The sequence below is a fragment of the Staurois parvus genome, unplaced genomic scaffold (assembly GCF_062004578.1).
Source record: "Staurois parvus isolate SC_StPar_1 unplaced genomic scaffold, SC_StPar_1.0 ptg001220l, whole genome shotgun sequence".
Lineage (NCBI taxonomy): Eukaryota > Metazoa > Chordata > Amphibia > Anura > Ranidae > Staurois > Staurois parvus.
In genome coordinates, this window is record NW_028319016.1 from 1,071,316 (window position 1) to 1,091,141 (window position 19,826).

The 19,826-nt window shown below is 43.9% G+C and overlaps 1 protein-coding gene across 1 annotated transcript in view; it reads right to left on the bottom strand.

The window, feature by feature from the left end:
* Nucleotides 1–19,826, bottom strand: part of LOC149438104 (butyrophilin subfamily 1 member A1-like) — a 114,938-nt gene that overhangs the window by 7,940 nt on the left and 87,172 nt on the right. Inside the window, exons 3-5 of the mRNA XM_089660243.1 lie at nucleotides 8,346–8,624; nucleotides 5,891–6,007; nucleotides 3,993–4,013 (exon numbers count right to left, since the gene is read on the bottom strand). Of these exons, the coding sequence (XP_089516369.1) occupies nucleotides 3,993–4,013; nucleotides 5,891–6,007; nucleotides 8,346–8,624 (417 nt within the window). The remainder of the gene's footprint in view (nucleotides 1–3,992; nucleotides 4,014–5,890; nucleotides 6,008–8,345; nucleotides 8,625–19,826) is intronic.

The window sequence follows — 19,826 nt, forward strand, 5'->3', positions numbered from 1 at the left end:
GGGGCGGACTGACCATTTGGAAACTCGGGCACTGCCCGAGGGCCCGGGGTCAGTAGGTGGCCCCATGAGATGCCCTTGGTACCTTTTTCATAGGCGTTTGAGTTTGGGCAAGGACACAGGGGCCCCATGATCCCCTATTGCCTGGGGGCCCCATGAATTGTCAGTCCGCCCCTGCTACAGAGTGGGGAAATCAATGGAGCTGGGGGTTACTACTGAGCTGGGGATAAGCAAAGCTGGGAGTTACTACTGAGTAAGGGAATCAGCAGAGCTGGGGATTATTACTAAGCGGGGAATCAATAGAGCTGGGGGTTACTACTGAGTGGGGATTAGCAGAGCCAGGGATTAGTACTGAGTGGGGGAATCAATAGAGCTAGGGGTTACTACTGAGTGGGGATCAGCAGAGTTGAGGGTTACTACTGAGTGGGGATAAGCAGAGCCAGGGATTAGTACTGAGTGGGGGAATCAATAGAGCTAGGGGTTACTACTGAGTGGGGATCAGCAGAGTTGAGGGTTACTACTGAGTGGGGATAAGCAGAGCTGGGGGTTACTACTGAGTGGGGATCAGCAGAGCTGGGGGTTACTACTGAGTGGGGGATCTGCTGAGCAAGGGTACTAATAACTTGGGGATCTGCTGAGTGGGGGTTCTACTGGGCCCCTTTGAAACAAATAGAAAATCAACACACACAGGACATTTGGCAAGCTTCACTAAAGTTTCAAAGCATCACAGAAGCATGAAAAACACATAACAAAATCATGCATTTATTCTGCAGCGTTTATCAAACTACGTCTGAGATTGCTGGGGTGGCGATTGTTCTGTCCCTCATATATGTATGTTTTTCTGCTGTGGTATTGCCCTGTATTAGGTTGCTATTTTTCGTATGTATGCTGACATCTAGTGGTGGTTTAGGACCATCCTAGCATGAGATTTGATATCTCTCTCTCCTGTTTAGTGCTAGTTAGTTGAGTCCTAACTAGATCCTTCTGCTTTCTTCCATGTTCACTCAGTCAGTATTAGTTCTCACAGAGGTGGAAGAGAGGAAAGCCATTGCTTTTTAATTTCAAAAGACTGAAAAAACATCCGATATGTTGCAGCTATATGATAGGGATTGTAAAAGATCTTTTATTTTATAATAACAAACATGATATACATACCTGCTCTGTGCAATGGTTTTGCACAGAGCAGCCCTGATTGCCTCCCTCTTGAGGTCCCCTACCGGAGCTCCTGGCTCCTCCTGCCTTCCGAGTACCCCCCACCCCAGCCATGCTGGCTTGATCCTGAGCCACATTGTGTGTGTCTATTGACTCACATGGTGCGGTGTGGCTCAGCCCTGCCCCTCGCTCCTTTGTCACTGGATTTGATTGACAGCAGCAGGGGCCAATGGCTCCCGTTGCTCTCACTGAGTCCAGTGAGAAGTGAGAAAGAGAGAGCAGTGCCGCTGTTCCCGGGCACAGCGCTGGATTGAGATCAGGCAAGTATAAAGGAGGGGCGAGATGCACCTAAAAGAGATGGCATTAGGACCAGTTCACACTCCATGCGTTTCAGTTGCTTTTTTTTGCATCCAAAACTCACAGAAAGTAGGTGATATGGTTGTCAGTGTCATAGTTCACATCAGTGCTTGCAGTTCCAATGTGTTCTGGTTGCAGAAAAAAAAGGTAGAACAGGCTGCATTTTCCTGCACAGAACTGCACTGGAACGTGGTAAAACGCATCAAAAATGCACCGCAATGCACCAAAAACACACTGGAACGCACATGATCCTATTTGAATTGAAAAAAAAGAGACGGGGAAAAAAAATTAACTAAAATACACCGAAAACACATAAAAAACTGACTAGAATGTGCCAAAAATTCACATGCGGAAACGCATCCGGAACACATCCTGGACTGCGTTTCTATGGTGTGAACCAGTTAAAGCGGTAGTAAACCACATGCAGAAAAAAAAATCCCCTTCATCACATACCATAACTTACCTTAAAACAAAGCCTTCCAGCGGCGCACTATCACTGCTGCAGAGGCTTCCAGCTTCACCCGTCTTCCTTCCAGGTTCGCAAGCTCCGGCCATCTGACTGGCTGAGCCGTGATGACGTCACTCTCATCACAACCTTTAGCCTTTACAACGACTTGAAGTTGTAACTAAACCCCGGACCCTGCATTCACTATATCCGATCTCCCTGGACCCTGCATTCACTATATCCGCTCTCCCCGGACCCTGCATTCAGTATATCTAGTCTCCCCGTACCCTGCATTCACTATATATGGTCTCCCCTGACCCTGCATTCACTATATCTGGTCTCCCCGGACCCTGCATTCACTATATATGGTCTCCCCTGACCCTGCATTCACTATATCTGGTCTCCCCTGACCCCGCATTCACTATATCTGCTCTCCCCGGACCCTGCACTCACTATATCTGGTCTCCCCTGACCCTGCATTCACTATATCTGGTCTCCCCGGACCCTGCATTCACTATATTCGCTCTTCCCCGGACCCTGCATTCACTATATTCGCTCTTCCCCGGACCCTGCATTCACTATATCCGCTCTCCCCGGACCCTGCACTCACTATATCTGGTTTCCCCTGACCCTGCATTCACTATATCTGGTCTCCCCTGACCCTGCATTCACTATATCTGGTCTCCCCGGACCCTGCATTCACTATATCTGGTCTCCCCGGACCCTGCATTCACTATATCCGGTCTCCCCGGACCCCGCATTCACTATATCCGCTCTCCCCGGACCCTGCATTCACTATATTCGCTCTTCCCCGGACCCTGCATTCACTATATTCGCTCTTCCCCGGACCCTGCATTCACTATATCCGCTCTACCCCGGACCCCGCATTCACTATATCCGCTCTCCCCGGACCCTGCATTCACTATATCTGCTCTCCTGGACCCTGCATTCACTATATCTGGTCTCCCCGGACCCTGCATTCACTATATCTGCTCTCCTGGACCCTGCATTCACTATATCCGGTCTCCCCGGACCCTGCATTCACTATATCCGGTCTACCCCGGACCCCGCATTCACTATATCCGCTCTCCCCGGACCCTGCATTCACTATATCTGCTCTCCTGGACCCTGCATTCACTATATCTGGTCTCCCCGGACCCTGCATTCACTATATCTGCTCTCCTGGACCCTGCATTCACTATATCCGGTCTCCCCGGACCCTGCATTCACTATATCTGCTCTCCTGGGACCCTGCATTCACTATATCCGGTCTCCCCGGACCCTGCATTCACTATATCTGCTCTCCTGGGACCCTGCATTCACTATATCTGGTCCCATGCAGAACCTGGAAATGCAATTATTTTAGTAAATATAAACTGCTAAAAACCTTCAGCAGTATAGAGATCAGAAGTCTTGTGACTTCTATCAGTGTCCAGTAGAGCACTAGTTAAAGCTTGTAGGTGGAGTTTTCTTCCTGCTCTAAGAGGATGCAGAACCCCTGACCTCTGTCTGGACAGTGCTGATTGGCCCTGTGCTGATCACATGCCCTCTCCCAAGAAAAAAAAAAACCTCTCTAGCAAGACACACCAAACTAAGCGTGTGCAGCTTGACTCCACAAGATATGTCTTATCAGGAGATAAGAGTGGGATGCTGGAAGAAGGGGAGGATCAGAGAAGATGGGATCAAACAGCCTTATTACACAATGCAGAGGATTAACCCCTTAGGTTCCCCAGTGAGTATAACAAGCATGCGTTACTGCATCTACAGACTGATTGTACTGTTGTGGGTTTAATAACACTTTAAGAAAAGTGAGTGCCTGTGTCTTATTGAAGAGTTATACTGCCTGTGGATGGTGCCAAGTCAGCAGGTGACCCTATTGTCTGGACAGACTGGGTCTCTGGAGGTATGTCAATGCATAAAGCGGCATTTGAAACAGAACAGAGATGAGAGAAGACGAGCAGATAATAGATTAGGGAAAGACAGATTACCTAAAGGACAGATGACAGTTACAATGTATCAGTTTAACTCTAAAACCACTTACCATTTCTTGTCTGCAGTGACTCTATAAGAGAAAAAAAATAAAAAATAGGAAATCAGGGTAACCAATTGAACCCAATATCCGTTTCCTGTAGTATAGAGGAGATCTGTGCACATTTACAAGTCGCAATCTACAACAACAGCATCATTTTTTTTTTCCATAAATGCTCCGCCTTTCATTATTAAAAAGCTGTCCTGGAGCTCCAACCAATGACCTTCCCTAGAAGTAATTCCATCACTAGACATTCTCCTGCCCCCCCCCCCCCCTCCCCAGCAGTGGTGTATTTAGGTTTCATGCTGCCTTAGGCAACACATAAATTGCCACCCCCCCCACCGACCCTGACACTGATCAACACCCCCCTCCCCCACGAAGAGAGCCTGACATTGACCAACACCCCCCTCCCCCACGAAGAGAGCCTGACATTGACCAACACCCCCCTCCCCCACGAAGAGAGCCTGACATTGACCAACACCCCCCTCCCCCACGAAGAGAGCCTGACATTGACCAACACCCCCCTCCCCCACGAAGAGAGCCTGACACTGACCAACACCCCCCTCCCCCACGAAGAGAGCCTGACATTGACCAACACCCCCCTCCCCCACGAAGAGAGCCTGACATTGACCAACACCCCCCTCCCCCACGAAGAGAGCCTGACATTGACCAACAACGCCCCAGTCCCACCCAAGAGAGCCTTCCACTACCACCGCCCAGGGGTGTATTTACCACAAGGAAAACAAGGCATTTGCCTAGGGCGGCATTTTCTGGGGGGGCAACACTGCCTCTTGGAAGAAGGGATGGAAGAAGGGACACACGAGACATGGGGACCTGGTGGGTTCCGAGAGATGCTGGGGGTTTCATGATGGTGTATGCACAGCCCAACTCTCGTTCCTGGGGATGTCCGGAGCTGTGAAGGTGAGTGTCTCTCTCTCGCCATGGGGGATGGTGGCTGGTGTATGGGGGGGCAATGGTAGTGGAAGGTTTAGGTGGAGGGCAGGGGTGCTCTTGGTCAATGTCAGGCTGTTTCTGCGGGGGGGGGGCACCAATTTTTGTGTTGCCTAGGGCAGCGCAAAACAGAAGAAGGAACACGTGCTATGGGGACCTGGTGGGTTCCGAGAGATGCTGGGGGTTTCATGACGGTGTATGCACAGCCCGACTCTCGTTCCCGGGGATGTCCGGAGCTGTGAAGGTGAGCGTCTCTCTCTCTCACCATGGGGGATGGTGGCTGGTGTATGGGGGGGCAGTGGTAGTGGAAGGTTTGGGTGGAGGGCAGGGGTGCTCTTGGTCAATGTCAGGCTGTTTCTGCGGGGGGGGGGCACCAATTTGTGTGTTGCCTAGGGCAGCACAAAACCTAAATACACCACTGCCACCGCCCCCCCCCCCACCCTGGCAAGAGATAAGACACCCACCTTCACAGCTCCGGACATCCCCAGGAACAGGAGTCAGGCTCTCCATACACCATCAAGCAGCCTTCAACTCCCACCTGGTCTCTGTGCCTCGTGTGTCCCTTCTTCCATTCCTTCTTTCGGGGGATGGCGCTGCCCCCCTGAAAAATTCTGCTGCCCCCCTGAAAAATGTGGCCCTAGGCAAATGCCTTGTTTGCCTTGTGGTAAATACACCCCTGCCCCCCGAGATCACTCAGTCTGTACATTGTAGGCTGCAGCAGGGGCTGATCTGTGTCAGACATTTGTGAACACAGCCCAGCAAGTAGATGCAAACCCTGGATGATACCTGAACAAAGTTGGCAGCGTCCTTTTGGAGAGAAGAGTTGATGAAGGCATTGTTGGGGGGTGTATTGTGATCTCATAAATAGAAGGGTTACCCTGACACCTTACTGAGCATGCACTGCACATGATCAATGCCAGGTCCGCTATAGGCGATGTGCTGACAATGCTTCTACTCACCTTTCTGGGCTATATGTCTTTTTATAACGAATATCATCATTGCTGCGCCGACCAGGAACAGGGAGGCGACAAACAGGAAGGCATAGGCCCAGGATGACAGCCGAGGGAACATTTCCTCTGTAAAGGCAAACAGCCGGTCACTGGAACACAGAGACACACAGACCGCATATCCACAAACACAATGGGGGGGGGATTCACTGAATCTGGGCATGGGAGCCAATCAGATTCTAACTTCAACTTCTTCAATTAAGCTTTGACAATAAAAGCTGGAAGCTGATTGGTTTCTATGTACCAGATTTTGCACCCTTCAAAAAAACCCCAGTGCCCAGTGGGGACAAAACCGAATGTTATCAGGCTGTTTCCTCTCCAGGTCGAATGTGTGGGAAAGAACTAATGATTTACTGTAATTGTCAGCTCCATCTAGTGGCTAAATGCAGTATTTTCCTGGTTCTACCTGGAAAGACAATAGCCCAATGCCATTAGATTTTGCATTCATTCACCCAGAACGAATGAACCCGCGGATTCACAAGGCACATTTGTTTATAATTACACCCACATTAGTAAGTGCAAACCTAGCTTATACCTGATCAGTAATCATTACACCTCATTGCAGAATTGTGTCAGGAGTCTCCAAACTTCTACTAATCTACTGTCCTTCACACTTAGGTCGGACTGTGACCACTGGGAGTAGAAAATGCCCCAACATCAGTGGGCATAAGCAAAGCCCCATCATTGGTTGGAATGAAAGAAATAGTGCACCATCAATGGTGTCAGAGGGAGGTATAGGGTCCCATCAATGGTGTCAGTGGGAGGAATAGTGTCCCATCATTGGTGTCAGTGGGAGGAATAGTGCCCCATCAATGGTGTCAAAGGGAGGAAAAGTGCCCCATCAATGGTGTCAGTGGGAGGAATAGTGTCCCATCATTGGTGTCAGTGTTAGGAATAGTGTCCCATCATTGGTGTCAGTGGGAGGAATAGTGCCCCATCATTGGTGTCAGTGGGAGGAATAGTGCCCCATCAATGGTGTCAGAGGGAGGAATAGGGTCCCATCGATGGTATCAGTGGGAGGAATCGGGTCCCATCAATGGTGTCAGTGGGAGGAATAGTGCCCCGTCATTGGTATCAGTGGAAGGAATAGTACCTCATCAATGGTGTCAGTGGGAGGAATACTGCCCCATCATTGGTGTCAGTGGGAGGAATAGTGTCCCATCATTGGTGTCAGTGGGAGGAATAGTGCCCCATCATTGGTGTCAGTGGGAGGAATAGTGCCCCATTGATGGTGTCAGTGGGAGGAATAGTGCCCCATTGATGGTGTCAGTGGGAGGAATAGTGCCCCATCATTGGTGTCAGTGGGAGGAATAGTGCCCCATCATTGGTATCAGTGGGAGGAATAGTGCCCCATCATTGGTGTCAGTGGGAGGAATAGTGCCCCATCATTGGTGTCAGTGGGAGGATTTGTTCCCCATCAATGCTGTCAGTGGGAGGAATTATACTATTCAGTGGGAAGAATGGTGCCCCCTTCATCGTGTCAATGTGAGGAATAGTGCTCCATCGATGGATTCAGTAGGAGGAATAGTCCCCGATCGATGGTGTCAGTAGGAGGAATAGTCCCCCATCGATGGTGTCAGAGGGAACAATAGTGTCCCATCAATGCTGTCAGTGGGAGGAATTATACTATTCAGTGGGAAGAATGGTGCCCCATTCATCATGTCAATGTGAGGAATAGTGCTCCATCAATGGTGTCAGTGGGATAATTAATGCCTCGTCGATGGTGTCAGTGGGAGGAATGGTGCCCCATTAATGGTGTCAGTGGGAGAAATAGTGCCCCATTGATGGTGTCAGTTGGTGGAATAGTGCTCCAAGAGACAGAGAAATGCAAGCCAAGAGCCACATCCAACCCTGGGCCGTAGTTTGGTGACCTCTGGCCTATTTTACAGACAGGCAGTATTAGAACTGTCAGCACCATCAGCTCCATCTAGTGGCCATAATGCAGTATTTTCCTAAACTACCTCAATGAGGAAAATACTGCATTATGGCCATTAGATGGCGCTGACATTCAGAGGAAACAAACACATTAGACACATTACAGGGATTATTCACAATTGCTGTATGAGACATTCGACAATTCATTTTTTATGAATAGACAATTTCTGTCTGCTGTTCTGATGACATGTCAATATTCCCTCCACCAAATCTAAGCTGTAGGCACATTACCAGGGGCGGACTGACGACTCATGGGGCCCCCGGATAATAGGGGATCATGGGGCCCCTGTGTCCTTGCCCAAACTCAAAAAAGCCTATGAAAAAGGTATCAGGGGCATCTCATGGGGCCCCCTATTGACCCCAGGCCCTTGGTCACTGCCCAAGTTTCCAAATGGTCAGTCCTCCCCCGCACATTACTAATATAAAAATGCTTCCTTGGCAAATAAAATTTCACGAGAGTTCGATCAGATACCTGAAATAGTCATATAAAGTCCCGTGGATTTCCCAGTCACCGGGTGCCGCGCTGCACCATATAGACGCCGGTGGTCCGGATCCTTCAACAGAACGCTGCTCTCCAGTGTGAAGAGTCCATTGCTTTGGCTGGAGAAGGTCTCTGATGTATCATTGATGAGGGGAACCCCTTCCAGTTCCCAATGCATCTCTGGTCTGGGGAACCAATCCGAGGTGAGGAAGGACACCTTGATGACACCATCTTTCAGAGAGACGGACATGATGGGAAGGGAACCAGTTCCTGTCAGGAAGAATGACTCGGTTAGCAAATTTACGGACTGCTCTTTCCGGTTTTAGGGTTCGTAGAAGGAAACCTACCACATGTTCATTGCTTACTTCAGGGTTTCCCAATCTTTTATAACCCAGAGGAACCCTTGAAACACATTCCTGGTCTCGGGGAACCTTTGCAGAAATTGATATCTACAGCTGACAATACATGAGCAAGATCAATTCTATTGCCACATTAATACAAGAATAAAGATGAAAAGTGTACCCACCCACATGGAAGAAAAATATATTTTAAAAATATTCTCCCCAAATATATTGACATGTATTTGAGGTACTACAGTGTTGGAAAGTATTAAATATATCTCAATTAAAATAAATAAATAAATAATAATAATAAAAAAACAAATTAAAAAAAAAAATAAATAAAAATAATTAAAAAAAATAAATAAATAAAAATAATTAAAAAAAATAAATAAATAAATAATAATAATAAAATATATATATATATATATATATATGTATATATATATACCACAGTGAGGAACACAGGTATTTGAACACCCTGAGATTTTGCAAGTTCTCCCACTTAGAAATCATGGAGGGGTCTGAAATTCACATTGTAGGTGCATTCCCACTCTGAGAGACAGAATTTAAAAAACAAATTCAGGAAATCACATTGTATGATTTTTAACCACTTGCCGCCCTGCCACTGTAGAAATACGGCGGCAGGGCGGCACGGGCAGGCAAAACCACGTTTTAAAATGTGTGTTTTGTAAACAGATAGGGGGTGCACGTGAGGCGCGCCGCCGCCCTATCTGTCCCGCCGATCACCGCCGCGGATGTCAGTTGCCGGGTCACAGCCGGTCCTTACCGGCTGTTTCCCGGCGATCGACGGCAAACAGTGACAGACAGCACAGCTGCAGTAGCTGTGCTTTCTGTCACTTCCCTGACAGCTCGAGGATGAGCTGATCGAGAAAGAAGAGTTTCTCTCTCCCGATCAGCAGTGTCCCCTGCAGTACACACCCCCCCCTAGTAAAACACTCCCCCTCACACAGATAACCCTTCCCTGCAAAATAAAGTTAACCCCTTCCTCCCCATTGCCATTAATACAGTGTCAGTGTTTTTTTTTTTGCACTGATCACTGTATTAGTGTTTTTGGGGATGTCAGTGACCCCAAGTCAGTACCCCCCAATGTCAGAATGTCTGCCGCAGTCCCGCCATAAGTCGCTGATCGCCGCCATTATTAGTATTAAAAAAACCCCTAAAAATCCCAGTATCTTTCCCGCCATTTATAAACGCTATAACTTTCACGTAAACCAATTAATTTACACGTATTGTTTTTTTTTTTTCTAGCAAAGACATGTCGCAGAATGTGTTTTGGCAGAAATTTATGACTAAATTAGATTTTTGCATTTTTTTTTTACTGGACATGTTTTATAGCAAAAAGTCCAAAATATTGTTTTTTTTTTCCTCAGCCTTAATTAAAAAAATTGTCAGCCTTTTTTTTACAGCGCAAAAAATAAAAACCGCACAGGCAATCAAATACCACCAAAAGAAAGCTCGATTTGTGGGGAAAAAAAGGATGTAAATTTCATTTATGTACCGTATTGCATGACCGCGCAATTGTCCGTTAAACTAGCGCAGCGCTGTATAGCAAAAAAATGGCGTAGATTGCAGTATTTATACCATAGTTTGTAGACGCTATAACTGTCACACAAAGCAATCAATATACACTCATTGGGATTTTTTTACCAAAAACATGGAGCAGAATACATTTTGGCCTAAATTTATAACCAACTTTGAGTTTACTATATATTTTTTATAGCTGAAAGTAAAAAATATTGTTTTTCTTCAAAATTTTTGGCCTTTTTTTGTTTATAGCGTGAAAAATAAAAAGCGCACAGGTGATCAAATACCACCTGAAAGAAAGCTCTATTTGTGTGAAAAAAGGACGTAAATTTTGTTTGGGTGCAGCATTGCATGACCGCGCAATTATCAGTTGAATTAGTGCAGCGCCGAGTAGCAGAAAAGCACCCCCAAAGCATGATGTTACCACCCCCATGCTTCACAGTAGGGATGGTGTTCTTGGGACCTTTGAAACTGTGGTCCCAGCTCTCTTCATGTCATTGATCAGCTCCTCTCTTGTAGTTCTGGGCTGATTCCTCACCTTTCTTATCATCAGTGATACCCCACGAGGTGAGATCTTGCATGGAGCCCCAGTCCGAGTGAGACTGACAGTCTTCTTTAGCCTTTTCCAATTTCTAACAATTGCTCCAACAGTTGATCTATTTTCACCAAGCTGCTTGGCAATTGCCCCGTAGCCCTTTCCAGCCTTGTGGAGGTCCACAATTTTGTCTCTGGTGTCTTTTTACAGCTGTTTGGTCTTGCCCATGGTAGTAGTTGGCGTCTGACTGACTGTGGGGTGGACAGGTGTCTTTAAAGAGCTCAGACAGGTGCTACTAAGTTAGATTAATGAGTGGAGTAGAGGTGGACTTTTTAAAGGCACAGTAACAGGTCTTTGAGAGCCAGAATTCTTGCTGTTTCTTAGGTGTTCAAATACTTCTGTTCAGCAGTGCAAGACAAATACATTCTTTACAAATCATACAATGTGATTTCCTGAAATTGTTTTTTAAATTCTGTCTCTCAGAGTGGGAATGCACCTACAATGTGAATTTCAGACCCCTCCATGATTTCAGACCCCTCCATGAAGTGGAGAACTTGCAAAATCTCAGGGTGTTCAAATACTTCTGTTCCTCACTGTATATATATATATTACACTGTATGTTGAAGTGCATTTTTATTACAAAATATATGAAACATATGATCAGTTGTAGAACAGAACCCTTACATTGATGGTCAGAGGGAAGAATTCTCCTCACATTGGTTGTTAATGCCCCTCTTTCATTGGTGGCCACATTGGTGGTCCATGTCATTGACCAAATATGGCCATGTGGTGATATTAGGTCAATAAAGTCACAATCATCTCTGCCCTTTTGTTATATGAAGCTGCAATTGGGCAGGTGGCCTGCCATCATGTGATCCTTTAGGTTGTTCTAATCCAGTGGTTCTTAACCTGGGTTCGATCGAACCCCAGGGGTTCGGTGAGTCAGTCTCGGGGGTTCGGCGGAGGTGACCCACACCCGACTCATATGATTTGTGATGACATGCCCCGCTTGTCCATCATTGGCTGCAGGTGGTCACGCAACATCGCTTAGCCCAGTGGTCGGCAAGCCGCGGCTCTTGTGTGCCGGGCGCCCGCTCCCCTCCCTCCTCTCGGGCGGCAGGGACTCAAATGCAATGATTGGCCAGTCTCGCTGCCACTCACATCCTGATAGCCAGTGATTGGCTGTCAGGATGTGTGTAGGCGGGGCAGCGTGACGAACGTGAGAGGAGCTAGGCTCCTCTCACAGTCCGCCCTGAAGACCGGAACGGCGCGGGAATACAGCGAGAGGAACGCGCGGAGCAAAGGTAAGTGAATTGACACAGGGGGGACTTGGGGACTTAATATGGGGGATGAATTAATATGGGGAATGAATTACTATAGGGGGGATGAATTACTATATGGGGGATGTATTACTATGGGGGATGAATTACTATATGGGGGATGAATTACTATATGGGGGATGAATTACTATGGGGGATGAATTACTATATGGGGAAGGAATTACTATAGGGGGGATGAATTACTATATGGGGGATGAATTACTATATGGGGGATGAATTACTATATGAGGGATGAATTACTATGGGGGATGAATTACTATATGGGGGATGAATTACTATGGGGGATGAATTACTATGGGGGATGAATTACTATATGGGGGATGAATTACTATATGGGGGATGAATTACTATGGGGGATGAATTTTCATACCGTTTGTTACAACATATCTTTGCGAGCAATCCTTTTCGAGGATGCTGGACATAAAGACGAAGAAAAGGAACAGACTTTGTTGCGAAAATGACATGAGAGTGGCACTTGCCAAGGTAATGCCGCGAATTTCTGAACTGGCCTCTGAAAGACAACAGCAGAAGTCACACTGATTTGCGGTAAATATTCATTATTTTGTTTTTGTGTGAAAATCATGTTTTAATGGTTTTGTTCTTTGTTCTTAATGGTTTTGTTCATTTTGTGCACCTATGTATAAATATATACCTATGTTTTTCAATTTTAAAAATCATATTTTATTTTTCCAATTAAGAAGGGTTCGGTGAATGCACATATGAAACTGGTGGGGTTCAGTACCTCCAAAAAGGTTAAGAACCACTGTTCTAATCCATTCGTTGATGGTCAGTTGGAGAAGGGCACCCTTATACTGTGGTCAGCGAGAAATGTGTTTCTTTCATCTATGTTCAGTTAAAAGACATATACCCCTTCAGTGGCCCGAAAAATGCCCTTTTTTATTGGTGATCAGTGGGAAGAATGTTCCTTACGGTGGTTGTCTGTGACAAGAATTCTCCATACAATTGTGGTTAGTGAGGAGAATGCCCCTTACAAGGTTGACCAGTGGGAAGAATGTTCCTTCCATTCGGGTCAGTGAGAAGAATGCTTCCTACATTGGTTGCCAGTGGGAAGAATTCTCCTTACATTGGGGGTCAGTGGAAAGAATGTTCATTAACCACTTCCTGTCCGGACACTTTCACCCCCTTCCTGTCCAGGGCAATTTTCAGCTTTCAGCGCTATCACACTTTGAATGACAATTGCGCGGTCATGCAATACTGTACCTATATGAATTTTTTACCATTTTTTTGAGACAGACAAAGCTATATTTTGGTGGTATTTATTCACCGCTGGGATTTTTATTTTTTTTACTATGTAAATGAAAATGTCCAAAAATTTTGAAAAAAAGTGTTTTTTTTCTTTTTATATTTTGCAAATAAATAATATTTCATCATAAATCTTGCCCAAAATTTATTCCATTTTTTTTAGTAAAAAAAAAAATCCAAATTAGTTTATAACCAAAAATTATAATTTTTAAACATTTTTTTTTACATTTTTATTTTATTTTTTTTATATTATTTTTTATTTATTTATTTTTTTTACATACTGTCACCCTAGCAGTACAGTGTCACCATGGTGACACTGTACTACTTGTGGGGGGGTGATGAAGATTTTTTTTTTTACACATTGCTTTTACACCCATATAGGATGTAAAATCAATCATTTCTCTTTCTCTCTGTCTGCATTCTTGTAGCCATTGAAAAGTACTGAGTGAGCTGTGATTGGTCACAGCTTGTCACATGGGACAGGTCTGTTGTGAATAGCCTTGTACCATGTGACCTCTGTGATCATTCACAGATTTCACACGTAGTAAGCAATAATGTCACATGTGACATCTTGCTTACTACTTTGCATGTGATCACTGATTCGCCAATCAGTGATCACATGATCGGGACCTCGTCCAGAGCTCCCGTCCTACGATCGGTGTTTCACTGTGTCCGGATTGCGGGCACCAGCGGGCACCGGATTGCGGTGCTGCGTGCTCCCAGGGAGCGCGCACAGCTAGAAAAGGCGGGTGCCGTTTATGAATGGCAACCCGACCCTGGACTGCCACCGCCCTGCCGTTTATAAACAGCAGGCGGACGGCAAGAGGTTAAGTTGGGTGTCAGTAAGAAGAATGCTCCTTACATTGGTGGTCGGTGGAAAGAATGTTCATTAAGTTGGGTGTCAGTAAGAAGAATGCTCCGTACATTGGTGGTCAGTGGAAAGAATGTTCATTAAGTTTGGTGTCAGTAAGAAGAATGCTCCGTACATTGGTGGTCAGTGGAAAGAATGTTCATTAAGTTGGGTGTCAGTAAGAAGAATGCTCCGTACATTGGTGGTCAGTGGAAAGAATGTTCATTAAGATGGGTGTCAGTAAGAAGAATGCTCCGTACATTGGTGGTCAGTGGAAAGAATGTTCATTAAGTTGGGTGTCAGTAAGAAGAATGCTCCTTACATTGGTGGTCAGTGGAAAGAATGTTCATTAAGTTGGGTGTCAGTAAGAAGAATGCTCCTTACATTGGTGGTCAGTGGAAAGAATGTTCATTAAGTTGGGTGTCAGTAAGAAGAATGCTCCGTACATTGGTGGTCAGTGGAAAGAATGTTCATTAAGTTGGGTGTCAGTAAGAAGAATTCTCCTTACATTGGTGGTCGGTGGAAAGAATGTTCATGAAGTTGGGTGTCAGTAAGAAGAATGCTCCTTACATTGGTGGTCAGTGGAAAGAATGTTCATTAAGTTGGGTGTCAGTAAGAAGAATGCTCCGTACATTGGTGGTCAGTGGAAAGAATGTTCATTAAGTTGGGTTTCAGCAAGAAGAATTCTCCTTACATTGGTGGTCAGTGGAAAGAATGTTCATTAAGTTGGGTTTCAGTAAGAAGAATTCTCCTTACATTGGTGGTCAGTGGAAAGAATGTTCATTAAGTTGGGTGTCAGTAAGAAGAATGCTCCTTACATTTGTTGTCAGTGAGAAGAATGAAAACCTTAACAACAGCTAAAAAGAAGATGCCACGGACTCTGCCAAGTCTTGTTGGCCTCGCAGACACCATTAGAATGGAGGTTATTCCACCACTTCCCAAGAAGGCCCTGGCAACCTTTGGAGGAACCCTGGTTGAGAGTGGTTGTCTTCCACAGTTGACTACGTCTACATGTCTGCAGATGGTGAATTATCTTCTCTGGTTTTCGAAAGTTTCCCGGCCGGCAATCTTTTGCTCTCTTTTTTATCCTCCCAAATTCACTGGTATATTGAGCTACTCAACGAGTCTGGATAACCCTGTACAGAAAGAGTTAACCAGCTACACTTGGATGCCTCTCTGTGACCATTAGAAGAAGTTTGCGGTTTTTGCAACTTCTGGTTTTCTGCTTGAATGGTTCCTGAAGTTTACTCTAATCTTAATCTAAGTCATAAAATAAAGGAGCCGATCTTATCTAACCAGCATCCCAGAAAACATTTTATATTGCCGAAATGTTATTGAATACAATGTCAGAATCATGAGAAGATCCAAAGGAAGCCAAAATGATCTCAACTTCAGAAAAGTTCATTTCAGGTCTGTTCCCTTCTACCTCCCGAACATTTCTATTGGTCTCCATGACATGAATGACACAACTGGTGGAAGAGGTGGGAGGGACCTGGATGTAAATTAATCCCTACAGGAAAAGTCTAGATTTGCATAGAACATCAGCTGCTAATATCTGGGCCTGATGATGAGTATGGAATATGTTTTTCACTGAAGATAACCTTTGCTTTCTTCAGTCCTTTGCTGTTTGAATTTTCCAGGTTTGTGAAGGGGTTGCTTTAAACCTGTGGTATCCAAACTGTTGGCCAGATCTAGACCTTTACTTGCCTTTAGCTGGCCCTTGGGGCACTGTTCCTCCCACTGATATTAAGCACTATCCTTCCCACCGACACCAACAATGGGGAACTATTCCTTCACTGACACCAACAATGGGGCGCTTTCCTTCACTGACACCAACAATGGGGCGCTTTCCTTCACTGACACCAACAATGGGGCACTTTTCCTTTACTGACACCAACAATAGGGCACTATTCCTCTCAGTGACACCAACAGTGGGGTACTATTCCTTTACTGAAACCAACAGTGTGGTACTATTCCTTTACTGAAACCAACAATGGGGCACTTTTCCTTTACTGACACCAGCAATGGGGCACTATTCCTTCACTGACGCCAACAACGGGACACTATTCCTTCACTGACGCCAACAATGGGTCACTATTCCTTTCACTAACAACAACAATGGGACACTATTCCTTCATTGACACCAACAATGGGGCACTATTCCTTCACTGACACCAACAATGGGGCACTTTACCTTCACTGACACCAACAATGGGGCACTTTTCCATCACTGACACCAACAATGGGGAACTTTTCCTCTCAGTGACACCAACAGTGGGGTACTATTCCTTCACTGAAACCAACAAGGGGGCACTATTCCGTCACTGACACCAACAATGGGGCACTATTCCTTCACTGACACCAGCAATGGGACACTATTCCTTCATTGACACCAACAATGGGGCACTATTCTTTCACTGACACCAACAATGGGGCACTTTACCTTCACTGACACCAACAATGGGGCACTTTACCTTCACTGACACCAACAATGGGGCACTTTTCCATCACTGACACCAACAATGGGGCACTTTTCCTCTCAGTGACACCAACAGTTGGGTACTATTCCTTCACTGAAACCAACAATGGGGCACTATTCCTTCACTGACACCAGCAATGGGGCACTATTCCTTCACTGAGAACAATAATGGGGCATTATTTCTTCCATTGACACCAACAATGGGGCACTTTTCCTTCACTGACACCAACAATTGGGCATTTTTCCTTCCATCCATGCCAGCAATGGGGCATTATTCATTCCACTGACACCAATGATGGGCTGTAATTCCTATTACTGATATAAACAATTGAATATTGTTTCTCCAACAGACACCAATGATGGGGCATTATTCCTCCCAGAGACACAAAATGATAAGTCCAATCACAGCCCAGAGCTCTGTGTTGACAATCAGTGAATGATCTCTCGGTTTCTTCTCTCTGGGAGCAAATCAGGGAGAAAAAACAGAGAAATATTTAGTAAAAAGCAGCACCTAATACACACATTACCACTTATTAGGCACACATTTAACCCTTTGTTTACACGAGATATTAACCCCTTCCCAGCCAGTGTCATTAGTACAGTGACAGTGTATAGTATTATCACTGATCACTTTACTATTCATCACTGGTGATGTCAGTTGCAATTAGTCATTTACCACCCAGTGCTAGTGTCAGATTGCCCGCCGCACTATCACAGTCGCACTATAAGTCGCTGATCACTGCCATTAGTAGTATTAAAAAAATAAATAAATACAAATTCCAGTATATCCCATAGTTTGTAGACACTATAACTTTCACACAAACCAATCAATATACACTTATTGGGATTTGTGGTTTTTTTTTACATATAGCAGAATACATTTTGGGCTAAATTTATGAAGAAATAAGATTTTTTTTTAAATTTCTTTTTGTTTTTTTGGATAGGTTGTATAGCAGAAAGTAAAAAAAAAAAGTGTTTTTTTTTCAAAATTGTTGTTCTTTTTCATTTATGTAATAAAAAAATAAAAATCCCCAGTGGTGATCAAACACCACCAAACGAAAGTTCTATTTGTGTGAAAAATAATATAAATTTAATTTCTGTACAGTGTTGCACGACTGCGCAATTACCAGTTAAAGTAGTGCTAAATAGCAAAAAAATGGTCTGGTCATGAAGCTTAAGTGGTTAACCCCCTGGTTCAAACCTACGCGGGTGGTGCCACTGTGGTCCGTACAAAAATCTGTGCAGCCGCACCACCCGCACAGAGAATTGCGGACCCGCTGGCAGGTGCCATTAGTTCTAATGGCACGCCACCCGCACTGGGAAACGCAACCGTAGTGGGAACCAAGGTAGTGCAGGGACTTCTTTCCCAGCGTGTTCCATTCAAATGAATGAGCTCTGGTGCCTGTGCAAAACACGGCCCGCAAGGCCGCATAGGTGTGAACCAAAAAATTCAAATTTTTACATGTGTGTGAAAAATTTAAAAAATTGTACCTGTAGATAAGTGGTTAAAGAAGATTGTTTATATTGTTGTTATTATTATTATTTATTATTATTATGATTATTATTATTTATTATTATTATAATTATTATTTTTTATTATTATTATGATAATTATTTATTATTATTATAATTATTATTTTTTATTATTATTATGATTATTATTATTTATTATTATTATTATTATTATTATTTAGAATGCATACAGAAATGTAAAAAACAAAAATCCTAGAAATATATTATGATTATTATTATTTATTATTATGATTATGATTATTATTTATTATGATTATTATGATTATTTATTATTATTATGATTATTTTTATTATTTATTATTATTATGATTATTATTTTTTATTATTATTATGATTATTTTTTATTATTATTATTATTATTATTATTATTTAGAATGCATACAGAAATGTAAAAAACAAAAATCCTAGAAATATATTATGATTATTATTATTTATTATGATTATTATGATTATTTATTATTATTATTATTATTATTATTATTATTTATTATGATTATTTTTATTATTTATTATTATTATGCTTATTATTTTTTATTATTATTATATTATTATTGATTATCATTATTATTTATTATTATTATTATTATTATTATGATTATTATTATTTTTATTATTATGATTATTATTATTTATTATTATTATGATTATTATTTCTTATTATGATTATTATTAATTATTATTATTTTTTATTATTATGATTATTATTATTTATTATTATTGATTATTATTATTATTATTATTTAGAATGCATACAGAAATGTAAAAAACTAAAATCCTAGAAATATAACAAACTTTTTCTCTCAGCTCGAACTTGTTTTGTTTTTTTTTAGGCCATCTACACAAACGCTGTAGATCATGTTTTTTTTTTTTATATATATTTTTCTGTTTATGTTGCTCCTGGGTCAGCACGTCTCCGGTATATCCATAAATGGAATCCTTAACTGCCATTGCAGAAAAGTTTTGCTCTACTAAAAACAGGGGCGGACTGACAACTCATGGGGCCCCCGGGCAGTAGGGGATCATGGGGCCCCTGTGTCCTTGCCCAAACTCAAAAAAGCCTATGAAAAAGGTACCAGGGGCATCTCATGGGGCCCCCTACTGACCCTGGGCCCTCGGGCAGTGCCCGAGTTTCCAAATGGTCAGTCTGCCCCTGCTCTCCTTGCTCCCTCCTCATAGGCTCAGAGACAGCAGCAGCAGCCAATTATCAACCACAGCTAGTGAGCAAACCGTGGGGCGGGGCCGATCTACGCCCTGTGTGTCTATGGACACACAGAGCCCTCTCAGGATTGAGCCCACACAAGTGCCCCCGTAGCAAGCTGCTTGATATGGTGGGCACTCGTAGGGGGGAGGATTTCAAATCACTTTAAAGCTCAGTAATGTGTAAGCGTTACACTTCCAGGTACTTATCTCTCGAAGAGGTCACAGCACTCCCCCTGACAATGCCTTCATTTGCTTTTCTCTCCTGAAGAACGGCACCATCTCTGTTCAGGCATCATCCGGGATCACCCTCTACTTTCTGACTACAAAAGACTTTTAGCTCTTCTAAGCAATGTGGTTTAAGGTGTCAGAATTTTCCGGAATCCCCG